At 41.8% G+C, this 26,315-nt stretch overlaps 1 protein-coding gene across 2 annotated transcripts in view; it reads left to right on the forward strand.

Moving 5' to 3' along the window:
• Positions 1–26,315, forward strand: part of ak9 (adenylate kinase 9) — a 298,446-nt gene that overhangs the window by 80,467 nt on the left and 191,664 nt on the right. For both annotated transcript variants that reach the window (XM_059645225.1, XM_059645227.1), the window contains exons 13-14: positions 6,035–6,179; positions 16,086–16,175. In XM_059645225.1, coding sequence (XP_059501208.1) covers positions 6,035–6,179; positions 16,086–16,175 — 235 coding nt within the window. The remainder of the gene's footprint in view (positions 1–6,034; positions 6,180–16,085; positions 16,176–26,315) is intronic.

The raw sequence follows: 26,315 nt of genomic DNA on the forward strand, positions 1-26,315 counted from the left end.
ATATTCTGTAAGTTTCAATCAGATCTGTCCCTCATCCTTCTAAACTCCATTGGGTACAGATCCAGAGTCCTCACTGCTCTTCACATGACAACCCCTTCATTCTTGAAATCACCCTCAGATAAGGGCCCAAAACCGCTCACAATGGTCCAAATGCAATCTGACCAGAGCCTAATACAGCATCAACAGTACATAACAGCGGTAGCATCAAGGAAAGGCAGCTGAGGTAGCTGAGAGCAAGGTATGTGGAGGACTCATCAAAAACTGTTGAACTTTTACCATTCGTTTATTTTACTATTTTAAATTAAGAAAGACTTTAATGTTAACTATTACCTTATTTCGTTATTTTTCTACTTACTCTATGAAGTAATGCTTAACTTTGTAACATTGTTTCGCTTACTGCTTTGTATCTCGGACTGAGCTACCTTGGAACCTCAAGTCATGACTTGTGTGGCGACATTATAATCTTTTCACTGTACTCCTGTACTTTTATACTTGAGTACATATATCAATAAAATCCAAATCTAAATCCAAAATCAAGGCTATTCCAACATTCTTTACACAGAGATAATGGGAACGGCAGATGCTGGAGAATCCAAGATAACAAAGTGTGGAGCTGGATGAACACAGCAGGCCAAGCAGCATCTCAGGAGCACAAAAGCTGACGTTTCGGGCCTAGACCCTTCATCAGAGAGGGGGATGGGGAGAGGGAACTGGAATAAATAGGGAGAGAGGGGGAGGCGGACCGAAGATGGAGAGAAAACAAGATAGGTAGAGAGGAGAGTATAGGTGGGGAGGTAGGAAGGGGTAGGTCAGTCCAGGGAAGATGGACAGGTCAAGGAGGCGGGATGAGGTGGTAGGTAGGAAATGGAGGTGCGGCTTGAGGTGGGAGGAAGTGATGGGTGAGAGGAAGAACAGGTTAGGGAAGCAGAGACAGGCTGGGCTGGTTTTGGGATGCAATGGGGGGAGGGGAAGAACTGGGCTGGTTTTGACACAGTGCTTTGTTAGGGAACTCACTTACACAAGAGACAAAATATGTTTCAAAGACTATCTCAAAGCCTCAAGCAAGATTTGCTCTCCTAACATCAAAATAAAGGAATCGTATGTCTAATTATGACAAAGATGAAAACCCATAACTAAAAATGGTGTCAATATCTCTCAATGAACAGGAATAGACACTGGAAAAAATATGATAAAGGCAGAATGAGAGGACAACTGCTCAAGCCAACAATCTGTTATCATTTCTACAGTACAACAGAAATGTCCTCACTGTGGAAGAGTTTGAAAACCTAAGATGAAGCTTATAAGATAGTTAGATTTTTGCTCAGTAGAGCAATCAAGGGTTATGGAGGAGGGACAGGAAGTTGGACAGAAGGAATGTTAGAGCAGCCATGATCCTATTGAGTGGTGAAGCAGATAAGGGGCCAAACTCATGTTCCTATTTCATATGCTTTTATAAATTATCTGAAAACCCACTGTCAAAAGTGGCAAGATAACAAAGTGTGGAGCTGGATGAACACAGCAGGCCAAGCAGCATCTCAGGAGCACAAAAGCTGATGTTTTGGGCCGAGACCCTTTATCAGAGAGGGGATTAGGGAGAGGGAACTGGAATAAGTAGGGAGAGAGGGAGAGAGTTCCCTCTCCCCATCCCCCTCTCTGATGAAGGGTCTAGGGCCAAAACATAAGCTTTTATGCTCCTGAGATGCTGCTTGGCCTGCTATGTTCATCCAGCTCCACACTTTGTCAAAAGTGGCAACTTACTTCCATCCGGCTAGCATAAGAAAGGATCATCCTTCACTGAAGGGATTACCGTTGATGGTAATTATATTTGAATAATTGTTAAATGATTTCTAACTATATTTCATTAGCAGATGGGATTAGTTTAGAACAGCGTCACGGTCAGCACAGATTTGTGGGCCAAAGAGCCTGACCTTGTGTGCTGTACTGTTCTATGTTCTATGTATAACTCAAATCTGAAAAATAATGATTTTTAGTTGTAGTCATTGTAATTTTATGTTTACACTTAAGTTTATTTAATTTCACATGCACTACCCATTTTCTCAACTCAGCATAAAAAAATTGGATGACCTAAAGCTCATAGGGGTGGGGCGTGGGTAAGGTGGGAGACTGACCCAGAGCGTATTGAAATATTGAATAAACAAAAGTATGATGAGACTCTCACCAGATGAACTGATAGTGGGTCAGACGATGTGCTGGAGATTTTGTGTTGGAGCAGATATGCAGTTGAAGAGACCTCTACCCAAATATAACACATTGATTGCAAACAGGCTTCTTAAGACTCAGACATTTTCCAGGGAAGGAATTGAGTTGGTGGCTAGTCAGTGGAATTTGTAGTGGATACTGTGGGTGATAGCTTCTGCTTTCACTATTCAGTTTCAATCAGGGAAGAACTTAAAACAAGCACCATCATTTATGTAATGACTATGTAATTCTAGCATGTATAAATTTTGTAAAGAAAGCTAATATATCTGTAAAATTTAATACAAAAGCCTGAAAAGTGCCCCCCCCCCCGCCAACAAAGTCATATCACTGTCCTTGATCCAGCTTTCTTGGAATCAATCAGAAAAGGAGATTTAAAAACAGAGAAAAGAGGTGCAGGCATAGACCGTTCGGCTCTTTGCACCTGTTCTGTCATTCAGTATAAAGCACTTCTGATCATTGAATTCATTACCCTGTCCCTGCTTTCTCCTTTTGCCTTTTGATCCTTTTAGTTCTAAGACCTATGTTAAACTCCTTCTTGAAAACATTCAATGTTTTAGCCTCAACCACTTCCTTTGGCAGAGAATTCCACAGGCACGCCACTCTATGGTGAAGGAATTTCTCCTTGTCTCACCCTCCAATGGCATACCGTTAGACTGTGAGCCCTGGTTCTAGACTTCCTGATCAACAGGAACATCCTTCATTTGTTTACCTAGTCTAGTCTTGTTAAAATTTTATAGGTTTACACGAGATCCCCCTTAACTTCTAAACTCTCGTGAATATAGTCTGAACCAATCTATTCATCATATATCAGCCCTGCCATCCAGGAATAAATCTGGGAAAAATTGGCTCAAATCTTCCAATTACCATCAGATTGTCACGCTCTTCCTAATTTTTTGTACTCTGAATGAGCTCCACATTTCTCACTGGGGATTCAGATTCTGCCTTCTACAGAAGTGTAAAACATATCTAAAATGCAACTATTCCTGACTCATCTGTGACAGCGGCCAGTTAGGAGCTAACAATTCTAAAATGGATGTGAATTCTGGATGTGAATGAGATTCAGTTTCACTGTCTGATATGGATTGATGGGAGCATGGGACTTGTGGGCAGGAGGGGTTTTGCGGGAGTGAGCACTGTCTGTGATTTCGAAGAGCGTGAGGCTGAAGAGATTAAGAGTGATTGATTCAGGACAGTCTTTGCTCCAGGGGCTGAATAATAGCTGTGGCTCATGAGGGTGATGGTGAGCATTGGTATGTGAGTGGTGAAGGTATTGAGTGCTACATAAGGAGGTGGAGCAGGCAGGTGTTAGCACTGTTCATGGTTTGAAAGGAAGTGAGCACTGGCTGGTTCGGGAGGTATTGTCTCTGGTTTGAGGTGGTGGAGGGGTCAGTAAGCATTGCCTGTAATGGGGTGGTGCAAAATGGATTTAACCACAGTCAGGGTTGGAAAGGTGAACATTGGTTCAACTGTGTGGGTGTGTTGAATATGAAAGAAACCAAGAGTGAACATTGCTGTAGGTACAGGACTCCTTTGATATTCCAGCTGATTGACTTAACAGTTATAATCCTAAGCGGCTTTAGACTTGCTATTAAATCTGTTTAGTAAATCTGTACAGAAGCAGGGATAAGCAAAGACCAAACACTTGAAATCTGTGTGGTTTGGCTGTCAGATTCCACTTCCATTGGAATCACAGAGACATCTGGACAGAGCAAAACCAGCAATAAGAAGTTTAAAATTCCTATGTTAGAACCTTCTATACACTTACATTGGAACTTCCTCAGGGTTCTAAAGCATGTTAACGGTGTAAATACAAGTCAAAGACCTCTAACCATATTGGACAATTTGGGCCATTTAGAATTTGATCAACCATGGGACAACACAATTTCTAAATTATGAGAAGTCAAAGCTTTTGAGCAAATAGGAAACCGGAAGGACACTACAGGAATTCAATCAAAATTGACTTTACTTTTTGGAACAATGATTAACATATCAGCTGTCTTGCTTTACTGGTGATACCACAGCCTGTAAGATACCACTTTGTCAGAAGTCCTAGAAGGATTCCATGTGTCACTGTCAGAGAGGGAACAGTTGGTTCATGGGATCACAACGTGAAAGGAATTCAGAAATCAGCTATTGTCCTGTTGAAAGTATCCAGGCAATTTACAAATGCCATAACACAGAACTAGCGACAGTATATCTTTTCTCCCCAAAACACTGCTCCACCTACTAAATCCATTGGTTCAAACAGCTTCTGACCATTCAACTTAAGAAGCAACAACAGCTGCTGAACGATTAATTTCCTAAAGAGAATCTTCAAGCAAGTAATAGGTTTTTGATGATAACAGATTAATCCATGCCTACTTCTAATCTTTGCATCTACATTTTAGCTAATAATTGTCTTCCCTTTTATTTCGTAACTTCCAACAACAGTTGTGAAATAAACTAACCTTTGACCTTGTTTACGAATAAGCTTTGCTGTGCATTACTTTAAAATTTGAATACTCAAAAGACTAAGAACAGAGCTAAACACTTTGTATAAGTTATACAGTTAACAAGCCTCTCAATGATCACTCTTGGTGTGCCATGACACTAGGGAAAGGGCACCAGGAGAAAGACTGACAAGCATTTACGACCTTAAGTTCGCCATCCTAGGATCTTAAAAGAAGTAGTTTGAGAGTTAATATAAGCATTGGTTATAATCTTCTAAAACTTCTCAAGTTGTGCAATGGTCTTATTGGATGAGAAAACAGCAAATGTAACATCTTTATTTAGGAGAGAAGGAAAACAGAGGCAAAGTAGCATTGTCCATTTAGCCTACCACTGTGGTAGGGAAATTGTGAGAATCAATTATTAAGGAACTTATAGGAGGATACTTAGATAATGAAATCAGTTTAATCAGCTTTTGTGAAAGGGAAATTGTGTTTGATTTTATAATAATCATTTGAGAAGGTAATAAGCAGGATGGATAAAGGAGAATCTGTAAGGTATTATGAACTTAGATTTACAAAAGGCATATTATAAGGTGCCACACATTGGGTTACTACATAAACTAAGAGCTAATAGTATATCCAGCAACAACTGACACAAGGTTTATGTTGTTGATTGTTACCTGTCCCCCACACTAAGGGCATGGTGTCACTAATCACAAGGAAAATGCCTTTATGAGGCACTTATGCATCATTAGATTTATTTGTAAGTTCCAAAGTTATTGTTCTGATTAATTTCCTTCTCAACAGTCATCTCCCACTGCAAGTCTACAGCATACTTTTCTTTTTCACTCTTGCTGGCAATCAGTGGAGCTTGCCTGTTTAAACACATAAAAGTGAATGAAAAGAGTATTTCAGGAGATTCATCTTGCATTAATTTTGAAGGAACTCCACTGAAGTCAACACTTTGGAGGCTGTAATTGGGATCAGGTTTGCACCTCTCAAGCTACCCTAAATGTACACTAATCCCACTTTCCAACACTAGGCCCATTGTCTTGATTGTTATGGGATTGCTGGATGGAGCCTACTTTGCCTATAGTGCGACTTTTACTGACGGCACCTGTCTGGCAATGGAGGAGGATTTTTAGTCACATCTGATTTATGACATGCATATAGTTCTTCAATAAATATAGCCATAACTTTAACTTATGACAAATTACAGCAGCTGTTGTGGAACTAGTTCATCATGCTAGTGAAGGATCTTTGGAAGAAGAGTGCTGGAAGCTCTTACTCTGTAAGGCTTCCATTATCTGTGAAAGTTGTCAATGAATGCTAAATATACTTTCACAGTAAAAATCAAATAATGCTGCTACAAAACAATATTTCAGGTTCTGGACATGTTTGAGCTTTTGGAGCCACAACGACAGAAATTGAAGTTAGACCATATTGAAAAAGTTCGGGCAGAAGCACTGCAATCAGCACTCATTACTGTTAAAGAAAATCTGGCAAAAACAATGTTAGAAGAAGCTCAAGGTAAATTAGTAAACTGTTTTTAATAATTTGATTTTTGAAGTATTATATCAAGTTTCCAATTTCAATAATTGCCCTTGTTTACTTTCCACATACAGCTTGTTTAATCTTTTGAATTGTATTGTTGCTTCCTGTACCACTTTATTCCTTTCTAACCTTTTATTTTCTGAAAAAAGCGAGTTCTTGATTCCGTGGATGACAATTAACATGCAGTACTTCCTTCAGTTCAACTGTTATTCATGAATATTCATTTTGGCAGTCTGTGTCAGTTCACCTTTTCATTCAGGAGCATCATTGCCTGATACAGTTTCCAGATGTCCAGGTTCAAACACATCCTTCAGGTGTCACCAGATAATGGTCAGGAGAGTGAATCAGAATAATTCCTTTCCTCCTGTCTTACATAGGGTCCGAGAGGTCAATTTTATAGCTTTGTTACTATATGTGTCAAAGATTAAACATGAAATGTTTCTCTCTCCTTGGCTCAATAACTAAATCACCATTTTTGACAAATAGGAATTCCAATTTTAAAAAAAATCCGTGTTTTTAAATGTGCCAGTTGAAATTCTTGCGTCTTGTAGAAAAAACTCCTCATGGATAAGGAAGTGACAAGACATAGAAATATCAGAACACTCATGAGTAAACCATTGAGACCTTTAGCATTTTCTGCCATTTAAATAGATCATTACAATCTGTCTCTTAATTCATTATATCCCTTTTGGTTTTTTAACCTTTAATTCGCTTGGTTAACAAACGTTTTCGATCTCAGCTTTGAACTTCTGAGTTGACCCCAGAAGAAGAAGATAGAAAAATAGGTCAAAGCATATAGGTTGAAGGCAATATGTATATGTAAAACGGGCTTGTAGCCACATGAAATGATAATGCTGATTTTTTTTTAAATAAGAAGATATTTCTGTTGAAAATTGAAAGAATGTTAATGTTATTGATATTGACAACTTGAATTTATATAGCTTCTTTAACTCAAACAAACTTCTCAAGTTGCTTAATGGAAGAATTATAGAACAAAATTTGATGAACCATTCAAGAATGTATAAGGTTATGGTAAAAATCTTAAGCATGTTGAAGAAGAATTGGAGAGGCAGTGGTAGATAGGGAAGAAATTCTAGTGCTTAAAACTAGAACAGCAGCAGTGAGGCAAAGCAATCTGTGAAACACAAAATGCCAGAATTGGACGAATGCAGCTTGCTCTTTGTTGGGATCATTAAAATAACTGACAGAATTGATAAGAGTGCTTTGGTTAATATTGCATTTATAGACTTTCAAAATACATTTGATGAAGTACCACAGAATGAATTTATTAGGAGATTTGAACCCGAGAGGATTAAACGGGTAGTGGCAGATGTGAATGTGAAACTGACTAAGGAAAAGTAAACTGAATAGTCGCAAATGGTCATTATTCAAACTGGTTTGGTTTTAGAACTCATTCTTTTGATGTATATTAACACCTGAGTATAAAGGGCATAATTTCAAAATTTGTGGATTTTAAAATTCTGTAGGTGACATGAAATTGTAATAAACAATGAGGAAGATATTAACAGATTCCAGGAGAACAAGGGCATTCTTGTGAAATGGTCACACATGTGGCAGATAGGATTTAAGGCAAAGATAATGTATTTGGAAGGAAGAATGAGATAATATATATTTAATGACATACTTTTAAAGATACTGCATCAACAGGCAGACCTGGGGCTTCACCTGTTTTGGAAGTGGCAGGTCAAGTTAACAGAGTTAATGGGAACTGCAGATGCTGGAGAATCTGAGATAATAAAGTGTGGAGCTAGATGTGGTTAGACCAGGGAAACCCATTGGATGATACCTATCTAGACTTCCAAAAGACCTTTGATAAGGTGCCTCATGGGAGGCTGCTGAGTAAGGTGAGGGCCCATGGTGTTCGGGGTGAGCTACTGGCTTGGATTGAGGATTGGCTGTCAGACAGAAGGCAGAGTGTTGGGATAAAAGTTCTTTTTCGGAATGGCAACCAGTGACGAGTGATGTCCCGCAGGGTTCAGTGTTGGGGCCGCAGCTGTTCACTTTATATATTAATGATCTGGATGAAGGGACTGGGGGCATTCTGGCGAAGTTTGCCAATGATACAAAGATAGGTGGACAGGCAGGTAGTACTGAGGTGGGGAAGCTGCAGAAATATTGAGACAGTTTAGGAGAGTGGTCCAGGAAATGGCTGATGAAATTCAACATGAGCAATTGCGAGGTTTTGCACTTTAGAAAAAAGAATACAGGCATGGACTATTTTCTAAACGGTGAGAAAATTTGTAAATCAGAAGTACAAAGGGATCTGGGAGTGTTGGTCCAGGATTCTCTAAAGGTTAATTTGCAGGTAGAGTCCATGATTAAGAAAGCGAATGTAATGTTGTCGTTTATCTCAAGAGGGTTGGAATATAAAAGCAGTGATGTGCTTCTGAGACTTTATAAAGCTCTAGTTATGCCCCATTTAGAATACTGTGTCCAATTTTGGGCCCCACACCTTAGGAAGGACATATTGGCCTGGAGCGTATCCAGCGGAGATTCACACATATGATCCCTGGAATGATAGGTTTAATGTACGATGAACAGCTAAGGATCCTGGGATTGTACTCATTAGAGTTTAGAAGGTTGAGGGGAGATCTAATAGAAACTTACAAGATAATGTATGGCTTAGAAAGGGTGGATGCTGGGAAGTTGTTTCCGTGAGGCGGGGAGACTAGGACCCATGGGCACAGCATTAGAATTAGAGGAGGTAAATTTAAAACGAAAATGAGGAGACATTTCTTCAGCCAGAGTGGCGGGCCCGTGGAATTCATTGCCACGGAGCGCAGTGGAGGCCAGGACGTTAAATGTCTTCAAGGCAGAGATATATAAATTCTTGATCTCGCAAAGAATCAAGGGCTGCGGGGAGAATGCAGAGAAGTGGAGTTGAAATGCCCATCAGCCATGATTAAATGGTGGAATGGACTCAGTGGGCCGAATGGCCTTAATTCCACTCCAATGTCTTATGGTCATATGGTCTTAACACAGCAGGCTAAGCATCATCTTAGGATCACAAAAGCTGATGTTTCAGGCCTTGACCCTTCATCAGGAAAGGAGGAGGGGGAGAGGGTTCTGAATAAATAGGGAGAGAGAGGGAGGCAGATCGAAGATGGATATAGGAGAAGATAGGTGGAGAGGAGATAGACAAGTTCATGAGGCAGGGATGGAGCCAGTAGAGGTGAGTGTAGGTGGGAAGGTAGGGATGGGATAGGTCAGTCCAGGGAGGATGATCATGTCAAGAGGGTGGGATGAGGTTAGTAGGTAGGAAATGGAGGTGCAGCTTGAGCTGGGAGGAGGGGATAGGTGAAAGGAAGAACAGGTTAGGGAGGCGGGGACGAGCTGGGCTGGTTTTGGGATGCAGTCGGGAGAGGGGAGATTTTGAAGCTTGTGAAATCCATATTAATACCATTGGGCTGTAGGGTTCCCGAGCAGAATATGAGTTGCTGTTCCTGCAATCTTCGGGTGGCATCATTGTGGCACTGCAGGAGGCCCAGGATGGACATGTCGTCCAAGGAATGGGAGGGAGAATTGAAATGGCTCGCGACTGGGAGGTGCAGTTGTTTATTGCGAACCGAGCTCAGGTGTTCTGCAGAGCGATCCCTAAGCCTCCTCTTGGTTTCCCCAATGTAGAGGAGGCCACAACGGGTCCAGCGGATGCAGTATACCACATTAGCAGATGTGCAGGTGAACATCTGCTCGATGTGGAAGGTCTTCTTGGGACCTGCAGTAGGGGTTAAGGAGGAGGTATGGGGGCAAGTGTAGCACTTCCTGTTCAATTTGATAGAGCTGTTTTTAAAACAAGACATAGATGATAGACAGCTTTGGGAAGTCATGAGGTGAGTTACTCACTGAAGCATTATAAACCTGTGATCGGCTCTTAAAGATATAGTATTTATGGTGGTGAGTCCAGTTCAGTTTCTGGTCACTGGTTACCCCAAGGATAGTGATAATACGGGACTCAGTGATGGATATACTATTGAATATCAAGGGGTGGTGATTAGGTTGTCTCTTATTAGCAATGGTCATTGCTTGGCATTTGTGTGGCTCAAATGTTATTTGCCACTGTTCAGCTGACGCCTGTATGTTGACAAGAGTTTATAGGTGTGAGGCTGGAAAAGTTCAGCAGATCAGACACCATCAGAGGAGCGGGAAAGTCAACGCGTTGGGTTCAAACCCTTCGTCAGGACCAGGGAGCAGAAGGGGAGCCCAGAAATAAATAGAGGGAAGGGCTGGGACTGGGGAGATGTAGGAGAAATGGTGATACATGGATGCAGATAGGGGTTATTGCGATTAGTTCGTAGGAAGGGTGGAGTGGATAGCCAAGTAGGAAGATAGACAGGTTAGATCAGGTCAGGGATGTGAGGAGGAGGGGGAGGGCTAGACATGGGATAAGGCTAGAGTGAAGGCATTTTGAAGCTGTTGAATTCAATGTTGAGGCCACTGGGCTATAAGCTCCCAAGGCGAAATATCAGGTGTTGTTCTTCCAGTTTATGTTTGACCTCACTCTGACAATGGAGGAGGCCAAGAATAGACATGTCATCAGGGGAGTGGGAGGGGGAATTAAAATGGATGGTAACAGGAACGTTGTCCAAGTCTTGCTGCCTTTGAACATGGACTGCCTCAAAATCTGAGGAGTAGTGCATGTTGGCCAAATCTTGCAACTTTAGATCTTGTGAAAAGGGAAGATCATTGATGAAGCAGTTGGAGATGATTGGGCTTAGACAGTACCCTAAAGGACTGGGGGCTCTTGTAATATAGTGGTAGTGTCCCCACCTCTGAGCCGCAAGACCCAGGTTCAAGTCCCACCTTCTCTAGAGGCGTGTAACAATATCTCTGAAAAGATTGATTAGAATCTGTCTATGCTGAGGAACTTCTGCAGCAATGTCCTGGAGCTGAGTTAACCAACCTCCAACAAAAACAACAACCATTTTCTTACTAAGATAACAAAGTGTGGAGCTGGATGAACACAGCAGGCCAAGCAGCATCTCAGGAGCACAAAAGCTGACGTTTTGGGCCTAGACCTTTCATCAGAGAGGGGGATGGGGAGAGGATTCTGGAATAAATAGGGAGAGAGGGGGAGGCGAACCGAAGATGGAGAGAAAAGAAGATAGGTGGAGAGGAGAGTATAGTTGGGGAGGTAGGGAGGGGATAGGTCAGTCCAGGGAAGACGGACAGGTCAAGGAGATGGGATGAGGTTAGTAGGTAGGAAATGGAGGTGCGGCTTGAGGTGGGAGAAAGGGATAGGTGAGAGGAAGAACAGATTAGGGAGGCGGGGACAAGCTGGGCTGGTTTTGGGATGCAGTGGGGGGAGGGGACAAGCTGGGCTGGTTTTGGGATTTTCTTATTTGCAAGTTATAACTTCAACCAGTGGGGATTTTCCCCCAATTCTTATTGACTCCAGTTTTGCGAGGGCTCCTTGATACCATACTTGGTCAAATCCAGCCTTGATGTCAAGACATATCACCTCTGGAATTCAGCTCTCTCGTCCATGTTTGAACAAAGACTTTAAGAGCTCATGAGCTGAGTGGCCTTATTGGAACCTAAATTGGGTATCACCAAGCAGGTTATTGCTGAGCAGGTGCTGCTTGATAGTACTTTTGGTGACATCTCCCATCACTTTACTGATGATCAAGTGCCACAAAAGACTGTGGGAGTGATGACTGACTGGGTTGCATTTGTCCTTTTTTACCCGAGCAAATTTTCACATTGTTGAGTAGTTGCTAGTGTGGCTACACTAGAACAGTTTGATTGGAAGTGCAGCAAGTTCTGAAGCACACGTCTTCAGTTCTATTGCCAGAATATTGTCAAGGCCCTAGTTTTTGTGATATCCATTGCCTCCACCCATTTCTTTGTATCATGTGAAGTGAATCAAATTGGGTGAAGACTGGCATCTATGATTTTGGAGACCTCTATCTCTGGTGCAGATCAAGATGGATCATCTGGCTGAAGATTGCTGCAAATGCTTTAGGCTAATCTATTGCAACAAAATACTGGTCTCTCCTATAATTGAGAATGGTCATATTTGTGGAGCTACCTTCTCCAGTGAATTGTTTGATTGTTCTTCACCATTCACGACTGCATATGATACAACTGCAGAGCTTGGATCTGATCCATCGGTTGTGTGAACACTTAGTGGTATCTGTGATTTGTTACCTAAGCTGTTTGGCATGAAAGTAGTCCTGCTTTGTACCTTCACCAGACTGACACCTCAATTTTAGGTATGTTTGGTACTTGTCCTAACATGTCCTCCTGTATTTTTCCTTGAACCAGGATTGATCCCTGGCTTGATGTGGGGGATATGCTGGGCCATGAGGTGCAGTCTTGAGTTGCTATATCTGTTGAAGTCTGTCCCGTTTGTCATGGTGATAATGACATGCAACATCTTATAAGACACTGTCAATGTGAAGGTGAGACATTGTCTCTTCAAGGACTACGTAGTCATCATTCCTATTGATACTGTCATGGTTAGATGCATCGGCTGCAGGCCAAACTAGTAAGGATTAGTACGAGTCAGTTTTTGCCTCTTGTTCTTGACTCAACACTTGCTGCAAAGCCCAATAGCTATGGACCCAACCAGCTTTATCAGTAGTGTTCCTGCCAAGCCAATCTTGGTGCTGTGCGTCAAAATACCCCAGTAAGTGTACATTATATGCCCTTGCCACCCTCAGCACTTCCTCCAAGTGGTGTTCAGTATGGAGAAGCTCTGGGTCATCAGCCAAAGGAGGAAATATGTGGTAATCAGCAGGAAACTTCCTTACCAGTGTTTGACTTGATGCCATGACACTTCACGGTTTCCGGAGTCAGTGTTGAGGATGCCCATTGCAACTTTCTTCCAACTGTGCACCTCTGTCTGCTGGGCCCATTCTGCCAGTGGGACATGATATATCCAGTGATAATGATGACTGGGTCACCATCAGGTATGATTTTGTGAATATGACAATGCCAGGCTGTTGCTTGACTAGTCTGGAACTTGACAGGTCTTCCAATTTTGGCACTAGCTCCCAGACGTTGATAAATAGAACTGCAGGGTTATCAGTGCTGTTTTTGCTGTTGTCATTCCCAATACCTCAATCAATGTTAGATGATCTGTCTGGTTTCAATTTTTCTTTTGTGAGTCTTTGTAGCAATTGTTACAACTGTGTGACTTGCTTGGCCACTCAGAGGGCAGTTAAGAGTCAACCACATTGCTGTGTTCTGGAGTCACATGTAGGCCAAACCAGGTAAGGATTGTGGATTTCCATTCCTAAAGAGCTTTAATGAGCCACATGGGTTTTTCTGACAGTCAACAGACTCATCATTAGACCCTGGATTCCAAAAATTTTATTGAATGCAAATTCCACTATTGGCCAAGTTGGGATTTCGACTCAGGTTATATCTGAGTTTCTGGATTACTAATTGAGCAATAATACAACGGGGCCCCTATTGTCATGTGCTAAAGGAGCTGAACAGGCTAGATGCAGGGAGGATGTTTCCCCTGATTGGGGAAGCTAGAACCAGGCGCCACAGTCTCAGGATGGGGGTAGACCTTTCAAAACTGAGATGAGAAACTATTTCTTCACTCAGAGAATGAGAAATCATTGAAATTCACTACCATAGAATGTTCAGTAGAGGCTGGGCCACTGAGTGCATTCAATAAAGAGATTGATACATCTTAGATATTATAGTTATCAAGGATTATGGAAGGTAAGTGGGAATATTGGTTTGAGATAGAGTATCAACCATGATCATATTGAATGGCAGAACAGCTCAAATTCGTCTACACCAGGTCCTAATTTCTATGTTTCTGTGTCAAATATCTCTGAATCACTCGACAGGCTTCAGCTGAAGTATTCTGTTCAATCCTGGTATGAAATGTTGGGGTTGATGTTGAGACTTTACAGACAATGCAGAGAAAACCCATTAGAATAGTATTGAATGTGTAACTTCGGTTGCATGGTGGTAATGGAGAACCTGGATAATTTTCTTTAGATCAGGGAATGTTAAAGGGAGGTTTTTTTAGAGGTATACAGAATTCTGAATGGTTTTAATAGAATAAATGGGAGATATTGTTTCGAGTAGCAGAAAGTTCAGACAAGTGCCAAGGACCTAGAGATGAAATAGGGAGACTGTTTTTGTGTTATCAACTGCACTGTTATAATGTGAAGCACACTCACTTAAAGGATGTTGGATGTGGACTCAATAGTAACTGCAAAAGGTATATCTGAAGGGAAAATAAATACATGGATATGAGACTAATTATATAACTCTTCCAGCAGAGGCATGATGGGCTGAATCGCTGCTGTTTGCAGCTCTCAAGGGCAGAACTTACATCCTGTGGTTTTTATTTGAAAAGCCTGTAGGTTGCTTTATACTTAACCATCATAACATTGCTTTATAAGTAAACTTGACTTCAATTTGTTACCCTTTATTAAATTGCTAAACTGGCTTGAATATTGTATTTTAATTCAATGGTAACTATTGAATAGGTGAGGCATTTTGCTTTAGCTAGAAAATGTCAGTGAAAACAAGATCTTTGTTATTGTGGTTTCATGTACAAAAGTTGAATCTTAACAGATCTCTGGAAAGATATTGGGATGTGGTACAAGAGTGCAATGGTGAGGGAAGGCAGTAGATAGAGTGCTCATCATGCCATGATGCCATGCCACCCTGACAGTGTGAAAGGTAGTGGAGAGTCTTCCCATCCAGATGATACCTGAGTTAATAAAGTGGACAATTAAGATCCATTTCCTGCAGCCACTGGCACTTGAACAACAACATGTGAGTCCTGCACTGGATGAGGAAACCACAGGGTAAATTTTTCAGCCATGTTCAAGTAGTGGGGAAATGCTCCTATTCACGTCATTTTAGACCCATGGAGGGACTCACTTGCTGTTACTGTTGCTGCCCACCCACCTTGGAGCCTGCCCAGCTGGTCTTGGTAGATTCAACTCTAAATGACTACTCCAGAAGGTACAATCCTTCCATTGTGTCCTGTTCTTTCAGGTGCAGTCTCAGGAGGCCATTGTTGTACTCCCAAAGGTTTAAACAGAATTCAAGTCTGTGCTTTTAATTCAGTTTGCCACACTCCATAAAATTTTCACCAAACTGATTACTAATTCTCCTTGGAGTGACATGGTGGCTCAGTGGTTAACACTGCTGCTTCACAGCACCAGGGACCTAGGCTTGATTCTACCCTTGGACAACTGTCTATGTGGAGTTTGCACATTCTTCTCATGTCAGCATGGGATTCCTCCAGGTGCGCCGATTTTCTCCCACAGTCCAAAGATGTGCAGGCTAGGTGGATTGGCTATGCTAAATTGCTTTTGATGTTGAGGGATGTGTAGATTAGGTGGGTTATAGGGGGAAGGGTCCGGGTGGGATGCTGTGAGGGTAGGTGTAGACATTTAGGCCGAAGGGCCTGTTTCCACACTGTAGGGATTCTGTGATGATGATGATATTTCTGCAACTAATTCAAACCCAAATAACTCTTACTTAATATGTCCTCATTCCCTCAGGTCTTACATCTTTCTTCAGATCATATTTGATTGAGCAGCCACTGCTCATAGAGGCACTTTGAGATTTCTGAACTACTGGTTCTCTAATTGGCTGGTAGCTCCTAGGTGAGGATCACCATCTCTAATAGAGTTGGCATTACTGGGAAAGCCAATTAGTTAGCTGCCATAAAGAATGACCAGCCCTCAGTCTCACAGACAGTTTAAGCAAGGTCACAGACCTGCCTTTGAGTCCTTTGGCAGAGCCTTCATGGGAAGAATCAATTTCAGCATGTTATTTATTATTTCACATTATGCATTACATTAAAAATACTCATGATTGCTTGATACCATTTTTCTTGTTAGTGATAGTTATTCTTACCATTGTGTTCTACAGCTGAATTTGAACGGCAACAATCTCAGGCAATTAAATTAGAGAACGTAACCATAACAGAAGAAGATGAGGAGAGTGGTGGTGAATCAAAAGGTATAGATGCGAGCCAGTAACATACATTCCTTTTGGTGATAATGGGAACTGCAGATGCTGGAGAATCCAAGATAATAAAGTGTGAAGCTGGATGAACACAGCAGGCCAAGCAGCATCTCAGGAGCACAAAAGCTGACGTTTCGGGCCTAGACCCTTCACCTCTCTGATGAAGGGTCTAGGCCCGAAACGTCAGCTTTTGTGCTCCTGAGATGCTGCTTGGCCTGCTGTGTTCATCCAGCTTCACACTTTATTATCTTACATTCCTTTTGGTGATTTGTTTACACTTGTTTAATAAACTTATAAACTTAAATAAACTTATTTAACTTAGTTTTCTTAGCTGAAGCTGTCATAACAATTTGGATTACATGTCAAAACAGCAAATGCAACTTGAATAAGATAAGGAAATGCTGGTAATACTCTGCAGATCTGGCAGTATCTGTGAAAAGAGACAAACCGAGGTAGAATTTCAAGGCATATAATTTGCTTTGTTTTCAATACAAATTGAGATTTACTAACCAGAGTTCCAGAACACATGTTCAGAGACATGTTTTAATTCAAAGAATGACTGTATGGCAGTAACTAAATGTACATAAAATCTGAACAACTTTAAAATAATTTTAAGACATCAACCTTCATCTCAGATATTGTCCAAAGATAGTGGAATGAACTGGCATCAGTGTGCTTAACTTTGGCAGGAGAGACAGAGAAGTGATAAAAATTTAAGACAGTTGAAAAAAGAAATATTCTGTTTTTAAGATACTTTAAATAGCATATCAGACACAGTCATTCTTCCGTTTTACAGTAAGAGAACACACTCAATGTTTCTTTCTTCAGTCCTCTCAAAGATAGCAGAGGAATTTGATTCAAAGTTTTTAACTATTTATTGGCCATTTTGACCTGGTAGTGAACGCCACACTCTCTCTGAGTCCTCCATGGATTGATAGTTCTAGAGAATAATTCTAGACAATATTGAATCAATGTGCACCCCAGTTTGCCCTTGAGAAAGTTGTGGTGAACTTCTGTAGTTCATAGATGGTAGGTACAGCCACAGTGCTGTTGAGGAGGAAGTTGCAGGACCTTAATTCAGCAATGGTGGGGAAATGCCAGTACAACTCCAAGTTAGGATAGTGTGTGGCTTGGAAGGAATTTATAGGCGGTTGTGCAATGCATCCACTGCTCTTCTAGATGGTGGTTCCTAGGGGTTTGGAAGGTGAATTTCTGAAGTGCATCATGTAGAGTCACTGCTGTAACTATTCACCAGTGATGGAGGAAGTGATTGTTGACAGTGTTATCTGAGGTTCCAGTCAAGTCAGCTGCTTGCACTGGACAGTACTGACTTCCTTGAGCTCATTGCTGAAATGTGTATGTTGATGTTGTCCTTTTTTACTTTATTCCAGGGATATTGTTGTTGTTAGCAAGAGCAGAATTGGTTGAGCATTCCTAGTTGCTCTTAACATCTCTTCATGAGTCTTTTCAACTTCTGCATGAATGTACTTATGCACCATAGAACTTTTTTGTTTTATTTACACATGGGATATGTTCTTTCCTGATTAGGGCAGCATTTAGTCCATCCCCAGTTGCCCTGGAGAAATTGCTGGTGAACTGTCTTCTTAAAACCATTGTAGCCCATTGGATACCTGCACGTCCAGTACCTGTACATCTTAATTGTGAAGAAGATTTTGATCCAGAGACACTGAAGAAACACAGTATATTTAAACATCAGAGTGGTGAATGAATTGAAGGGGAATTTGCAGGTGGTGGTATTCCCACATATTTGCTGCCCTTGTTCTTCTTGATGGTAGTGGCTGTCGGTTTAGGAGTTGTTGCCTAAGGAGCGTTGACCAAACTCAAAGTGCATCTTGTCAATGGTACATGTTGCTGCTACCGAGCATTGAAGGAAAAATGGAATAAGTGGTTGTCGATCTGGTGAAACTCAAATAGGCTGCATTGCCCTGGGTGGTGTCAAGGTTCTTGCATGCTGGAAGAGCTACAACTGCACTGTGTTGAGCAGCTGCATCCAGGCAGTGCAGTGTATTCCATCATACTCCTGATTTGTGCCTTGTAAGTGGTAGAGAGTTTTTGACAGTCAGGAATTGAGTTTCTGGCTACACGATTCTGAAGCTGTGTCCAGCTCTTGTGGTCATAGCTATTGTATAGCTCGTCCAGTTGTTTTGGGTCAGTAGTAAATCCTATGATGTCAGTAATGGCATTGCTGTTGAATGTCAGAACCAATAGTTACATTCTTTCCTTCTGGAAATGATTATTGCCTTGCATTTATGTGGCACAAGCAATACATACTAGTTGTTAGCACAAGCTCTCGTCTTATTGTCCAGGTTTTGCTTCATTTGGACATGGAGTGTTTCAGTACTTGCATATTGTGCTGAACATTATGCAGACATGAACAAACATCACCACTTCTGACCTTATGAAGAAGGAAGATCAGTGATGAAAGAGCTGAAGGCTGTTGGTTAAAGGACACTGTCCTAGGGCGCTTCAGCAGAGATGCCCTGAATCTCCAACAACCACAACTATTTTCTTTTGTGCTTGGTATGACTCAATCAGGTAACATTACCATATTGACTTTGCAAGTATCAGTACAGAACCTTTGTATCCTATCCAGTTTCAGCACCATACCATGCAATTATAGAATGTAGGAGCAGAGGTAGGCATGAATATTACTTGCCACTTTTCAACCCAAGCCTGGATATTGTCCAGGTCTTGCTACATTTAGACATGGAATGCTTCTTTATCTAAGGAGCAACAAATGGTGCTGAAAATTGGGCAATGTTCAGTAAATATCTCCACTTCTGACCTTATGACGGAGGGAAAGCTGTTGATGAAGTAGCTGGAGATAGTTAGTCCTAGGACACCACTCTGAGGATGTAGAGATGTCTGAGAGTTGAGATTACTGACCCCCAACAACCACAACCTCTTCCTTTGTGCCACATAGGACTCCAACCAGCAAAGAGCTTTCCCTAAGATGTCGTTGATTCTAGTTTTGGTAGGACTCCTTAATGCTACACTTGGCCAAATGTGGCTTTGATGTCACCTCCCCCTAGAGTTCAGCACTTTTGACTGCGTTTGAACCCAAGACTGTAGTGAGGTCATGAGCTGAATGGCCCTGGCGATACACAAACTGAGCATCTGTCAACAGGTTATTGGAAGTAAGTGCTGCAATAGCACTGATGATGATACCTTCTATCACTCTACTAATAATTGAGAATAAACTGATGCTGTTATAATTGGCTAGGTTGGATATTTTCTGCTTTTTGTTACAGGACATGGGTAGAAAATTTTTCACATTGTCAGATAGATGGCAGTGTCATAGCTGTACTGCAACAGTTTGGCTCGGGGCGTGGCAGGTCCTGGAGTACATGTCTTCAGTTATATTGCTGGAATGTTGTAAGGGCCGATAGCCTTTGCAGTGCCCAATACCTTCACCTGATTTTTGATGTCACACAGAGTGAATTGAAAAATCAAAGAATATTTAACCTGTTTACCCTCTGACCTGCTCTAGAAGCTATTGTATTTGGGGCTGTCCTGCCCAATGGTGACTCTCAACTCATACATTTGTGAGTGTTTAGCTTTAGTTATGCTATTGAATATTAAGAGAAGATGGCTGATCATTCCTAAGTGTTAATTCACTTAAGCCTGAATGTTGTCAAGGTTTTTCAGAAATTAGCCATACAGACTTTTTAACATAGGGGTAATCCTTTCAGCCCACTGAGCCTGCTTCTCATTTAATTTGATTGTGCTGATCAAACACTTCAATGCCTTTTATCTTTCCTATCCCTAAAACCCTTACTGCCATTTAAACACACTAAAACACTGAGCTTCCACAATTCTCTGGTGTAGAAAATTCAAAAGATTCACAATCCCCTGAACAAAAAGGAATTGTCCTCATCTCAGTTCTAAATTACATCCCCTTATTTTTAAAACATGCCCCCAGTTTTAGACTCCCCATAGAGAGGAAACATCTTATTTGTATCTACTCTGTCTATCCCTTGAAATATTTTGTAGGCTTCAATGAGAACCATCTATTCTTCAAAACCGTCCAGAATATGAACCCAGTTTTCCCAATCTCTTCATAGGACACCCTTGCCAATCTTGAAACAAGTCTGGTCAACTTTTATTGTGCTCTCTTTATGGCAGTAATGTCTTTCCTGACAAAAAAAAGACCAAAATTGCATACAGTATTCCATGAAATATCTACCCAAGCAAATATACAATTCAAGAAAGACTTCACTACTCCTGGAGTCAAAACCTCTTGCAATACGAGCAAACATTCCAGTGCCATTCCTAACAGTTTGCTGAACCTGCATGCTAACCTCACGTGACTTGTTGACAAGGATACAAAAGTCCCTCTGCACATTTGTACTGATGTAAGTTTGATGAGTCTGTTCATCCCTGTTTTATCCCTTGTTCAATTCTTAAATCGTGGGGTGACATTTTCATGTTTCCCATCTTCAGGAATCATTCCAGATTATGTGAAATTTTAAAATATGATTTCCAATGCAGCCGCTATCTCTATAGCTGTTTCCTTTAACACTTTGTGATTTCGGCTATCAAGCCCTAAGGACTAATCAACTTTCAGCCCCATTAGTCCCTCCAATATCACTTGGTTACTAATAGTAATTTCCTTCAACTCCTAGTCACTTGGATTTCAAATTCAGAGAGTCTTCTTATATCTTCCTCAGGAAAACAGACACTCATTTAACATCTGTGTGATGCTTTACTGAGGTAGCACACCAGAAATCAAGTCCTGCTGTCTCCAGAGTCATGATAAAAGTTAAAATAATGCATAGAAGTACACAAAATTACACAATTTATCTGCCTTCAAGACCCAGGTTGATGCAAAGCATGAATCAAGTTTCTGTGCTGAGCAAGGATGACTGTTTATTACAAATGAACAGAGTTTAGCTACAAGTAACCAGTTGAAACTCTAAACCCTTTATAAATCTTCTCCTACATACATATACAGACATAAAAAAGGACATATGGGTAAAGTGCAAGACTGGGAGGAAAATTCAATGGACCCTGTCCTCTGGGTTCACTGCAATGATCATTTGGCTTGCTAGGACTTGCTGCTCTTTTGATCTTCTTTCTCCAGCTACTTCCACTTGTTTGCAGGAGGCACAGAGTTATTGGTTCACACTTGTAAAGTCTCTGACTTGTTTGCTGAAAGCCACAGCTTACAGCAACTGACCAGAGAAGTAAACTTGTTTTCTTCAAGTTTGAGGTATTTTGTACTGTAGAGTAAATGACTGTACCTTCATTGCTGGATAGGCAATAGCACCTGACAAAACATTCACACCTACAATCTGTTCAGCTAGCTGGGGGCCAATTACATAGTTAGTAGTAGGCAGAAAGCCTTTATTAGTGACACCTCGTCACTATTCCACAGACCAATCAGCTACTAAACAAAAAAAACAAAAAACCTCGGATGCTGGAAATCAAAAACAAAAAAGAAATTGCTAGAAAATCTCAGCAGGTCTGGCAGCATCTGTGGAGAGAAAGTAAAGTTAACATTACAGTTCCAGTAACACTTCTTCAGAACTTCTTCAGACCTTCAATCAGCCAGTTGTTGCCAGTTCAATCTCATTTCGTACACACTCACTGGTTCCAGCTCATCTGCAACAAACTTATCCCCTGTACTTACACAAATAGCAATATACCACCCACACAAGTTTTAGTAATCTGGTTTTATGAAGTCCAGTACTAAATTGCATTGTATTTTGTTCTTCATTCCCTATGGTCCTCCTTTGCTTTATCATAAAAAAATCCCAATTGTCTGATTTATTACTATTACTGGCTGGTCAATATATTTTTCTTTTTTTCTTTCTATGTGGAAATGCAAATGCGCAACTGAACGGCTCCCCCCCACACCACCACCAAATTGCTCATGGTATTTTTCATCTATTAGCCACCACCAGTAAATCACCAGCGTTTTGTGTTCTTTATATGCCTTTTAGTTTGATGTTATACAATAATGGAATCTTCAGTAAAAATTCAATCCGCTGAGCTTAAAATGAAGGGGTTGAAGCTATTCGAAGCTACAGTATTACCTGATTAACTGCTTTCATGTTTTTCTGACGTTGGATGATTGGCCTGCAACAACCACAACGCTTCTTCTTTTTGCTAGCTATGCTTTCAGCCTACTGGGAAATGCTCCTCCTAATCCCCATTAACAACATTTTTATTTGCACTCCTTGATGAATACTGTAGACAGAGATAACCTCCCGGAGGAAAATTGCAGGGACAGCCAGTTCTTGGCCACCAAGAATGAATCTTTTGCTAAGTGGGTTTGTCAAGGTTCAAACGAGCAATTGTGATAGGGGACTCAGGGGCACAGATGGTTTATTCTGCAGCTGGGAGCAAGAATTCAGGATGGTGTGTTGTCTTGCCAGAGTCAAGGATGTTTTGGAATGGTTGCAGCAAGTTGTCAAAGGGGAGAGTGAACAGCCAGCAGTTGTACTCCTGGTCAGAGAAAGAGTTGAGGCTCTGCAGAGTGAATCTAGGAAGTTAGGTAGGAGGTTAAAAAACAGGATGTAGAAAGGCATAATCTTCTAATTATTTCTAGTGCCAGTACTAGTGAGAGTAGGAATAGGAAGACAAACAGAGAAACCAGTGGCTGAGGAAGTGGTGCACAGGGGCAGCGCTTCAAATTTCTAGATCATTGGGATCTCTTCTGAGGCAGAAAGGACCTGTTCAAAATGGACAGGTTTCGCCTGAACTGGAGGAATATTGATATCCTGTCAGGGATATTTAGAAAAGCTATTTGGGTGCCTTTAAACTAAGATGGGAGAAGGGAGGGCATCCTAAGTATCAGAATAGAGAGAGACAGATGAGGATGTTTCAGAAGTTAAAGAGAGCAAGTTAATTAGACAGGGCAGGCAAGAGCATGTCAGAGAACGAGGTAACTCTGAAGAGTTAAACTGCATATATTTCAGTAGATATATGTGCGTTTGCTGAGATGGGACATTTGATAGCAAATGTTCCATCCCCTTACTAGGTGATATCCTCACTGCTGTGGACCTTCCTGTGCGTTTATTTCAGTGCAAGAAGTCTGATAGGTAAGGTGGATGAACTCATGGCATTTATTGGAACAAGGGACTATGATGTCTTGCTATTACAGAAACATAGCTAAGTGAAGGCCAGGACTGGCACCTGAATGTCCTGGGGCTTAGATGCTATTGCAAGGATAGAAAGGAGGTAAGAGAGGAGAGGGAGTGGCATTTTTGATTAGGCAAAACATTACTACTGTACTTAGAGTAGATATTCCTGAGGGATCATCCAGTGAAGCCGTAAGGGAGGAATGCAGAAATAAGAAGGAGACAATCATCTTGATAGTACAATCCTTTCAGATCCCCAATCATCAGAAGGAAGATCTCAGATACATGTAAGAATAATCAAGTTGATGTTGTAGGGGATTTCAACTTTCCAAACATAGGCTCCGACTGCCAGAATGTTAAGGGTTTGGATCAGGATGAATTTGTTAGAAGTGTTCAAGAAAATTTTCTTTATCAATATGTAGATGTACCCACTAGAGAAGGGGTAAAACCTGACCTCCTCTTGGGAAATAAAACAGGGCAAATGACCAAAGTATTAGAGGGGGAGTACTTTGGGACCAGTGATCATAATTCTGTTAATTTTAAAATAATTATGAAAAAAAGGCCTTGCATAAAAATGTTAAAGTTCTAAATTGAGATAAGGCCAATTTTGATGGTATGAGACAGGAATTTTCAAAAATTGATTGGGGTAGACTATTCACAGGTAAAGGGACGACTGGCAAGTGGGAGATTTTCAAAAGTGAGATAACAAGAGTCCAGAGGTATTATGTTCCTCTTAGAGTGAAGAGTAAGAGTAGGGATGAATGAAGATATTGAAGCTGTTGTCGAGAATAAGAAGGAGGCATATGTAAGTATGGACAACTGGGATCGAGTGAATCTGTTGAAGACTGTAAGTGGAGTAGGGACATTCTTAAGAGGGAAATCAGGAGAGCAAAAAGTGGATATGAAATAGCCTTGGCTGATAAGGTTAAGGATAATTCAAAGAAATCCAAAAGTACATTAAGAGGAAAGAGGAACTAGGGAAAGAATAGAGATTCTGGATGTGAGTTTGATCGCTGAGCTAGAAGGTTCGTTTTCAGACGTTTCGTCACCATTCTAGGAAACAACATCAGTGAGCCTCTGACGAAGCGCTGGTGTTATGTCCCGCTTTCTATTTATCTGGTTAGGTTTCCTTGGGTTGGTGATGTCATTTCCTGTTCTTTTTCGCAGGGGATGGTGGATTGGCTCCAAATCAATGTGTTTGTTGATGGAGTTCCGGTTGGAATGCCATGCTTCTAGGAATTCTCGTGCATGTCTCTAGTAGACTGAACAGCCAATGGGGAACTTCAAACCAGCGTCTACAGGATAACAACACATTCGGCCAAATACTGAACTACAGGAGCAACCATCCCAACACCCACAAACGAAGCTGCATTAGAACATTATTCCAACGAGCCACCACACACTGCAGCACAGTGGAACTACGCAGAGCAGAGGAAAATCACCTATACAGCGTGTTCAAAAAGAATGGGTACCCTATGAACACAGTCCGCCGATTCCTCAGCAATAAACCCAAACAAACAGACAAAACGGGCTCAGAAACAATAACCACTCTCCCCTACATCAAAGACATTTCCGAAATGACTGCCAGACTACTCGGACCTCTTGGCATCAGGGTAGCCCACAAACCCACCAACACACTAAAACAGCAGCTAATGAACTTAAAAGACCCTATACAGACAACAAATAAAACAAACGTCATCTACAAAATACCTTGTAAGAACTGTGACAAACACTACATTGGACAAACTGGCAGAAAGCTAGCCACCAGGATACATGAACATCAACTAGCCACAAAACAACATGACCCACTATCACTCGTATCCTTACATACAGCTAAGGAAGGACACCACTTTGATTGGGACAACACATCCATCCTAGGACAAGCCAAACAGAGACACGCACGAGAATTCCTAGAAGCATGGCATTCCAACCACAACTCCATCAACAAACACATTGATTTGGAGCCAATCTACCACCCTCTGAGAAAAAGAACAGGAAATGACATCACCAACGCAGGATATGACATCACCAACCCAAGGAAACCTAACCAGATAAATAGAAAGCGGGACATAAAACCAGCGCTTCGTCAGAGGCTCACTGATGATGTTACCTAGAATGGTGACAAAACATCCGGGAACAAACCTTACAGCTCAGTGAACCAGCTTACATCTTGAACACAATAAAGACCCACTCTCTTGTGGACCAAGAGGAGAGCGCTGTCTTGGAGGTGAAAGGAGGACGTCGGGTTGTCTGTGCACCCTTGCGACCAGTGGATCTTAATGCTGGCTTCGGCCTAACGCTGGTTCAGGGGAGTAGCCAACCTGCAACGATGGCTGCGGCAAGTGCTCGTGGCCCAGGTCAGGGGGTCCGGAACACCATCCGTGTTTCCGTAAAGAAGGTGGATGAAGTTGCACCTGTGGACCACACCTTCTTCGTGAAGAGGGTCCTGTTGGACTGTTGTGGGTTCACTGCTGCGGACATTTACTGCCTGCAGGATTTCCCCGGAGGAGGTTTTTACGACGTGACCTTCCGGAGTGCCAAGCTTTGCGAGCGCTTCCTGGAGGTTTTCAAGGAGAAAGGAGGTGAGGGCCCCCTTTCTGTATTGACCGCTGTCCCACTGTTTGTGATGCCAGCACAGAGGAGCCGTATGGTGACTGTACACATGTACAACCCGCATGTGCCAGCAGTTGATGTCCTGACCTTCCTCGGAAGGTATGTGAAGGTGGAAGGGGACCTAACTGACATCGTGGACCCCTTTGGCATCTGGACGAGTAAGAGGCAGGTCAAGGTGACGCTGAGGATGGGCGCAGACGGGAATGTCGCACATCCACCGTCCAGCTTCGCGATCGGCGGGAGCAGGGGCTACCTGACCTATGCAGGGCAACCTAAAGTCTGCCATGCCTGTGGTAGGTCAGGTCACATGGCGGCCGACTGCAAAGCCACCATCTGCAGGAACTGCAAGGAGGAGGGACACCTTCCAAAGGATTGCCCACGAGAGAGAAGCTGCAAACTTTGCGGGGAAGCGGGC

This window comes from Stegostoma tigrinum, chromosome 4, assembly GCF_030684315.1.
Source record: "Stegostoma tigrinum isolate sSteTig4 chromosome 4, sSteTig4.hap1, whole genome shotgun sequence".
In the NCBI taxonomy this organism is placed as follows: domain Eukaryota; kingdom Metazoa; phylum Chordata; class Chondrichthyes; order Orectolobiformes; family Stegostomatidae; genus Stegostoma; species Stegostoma tigrinum.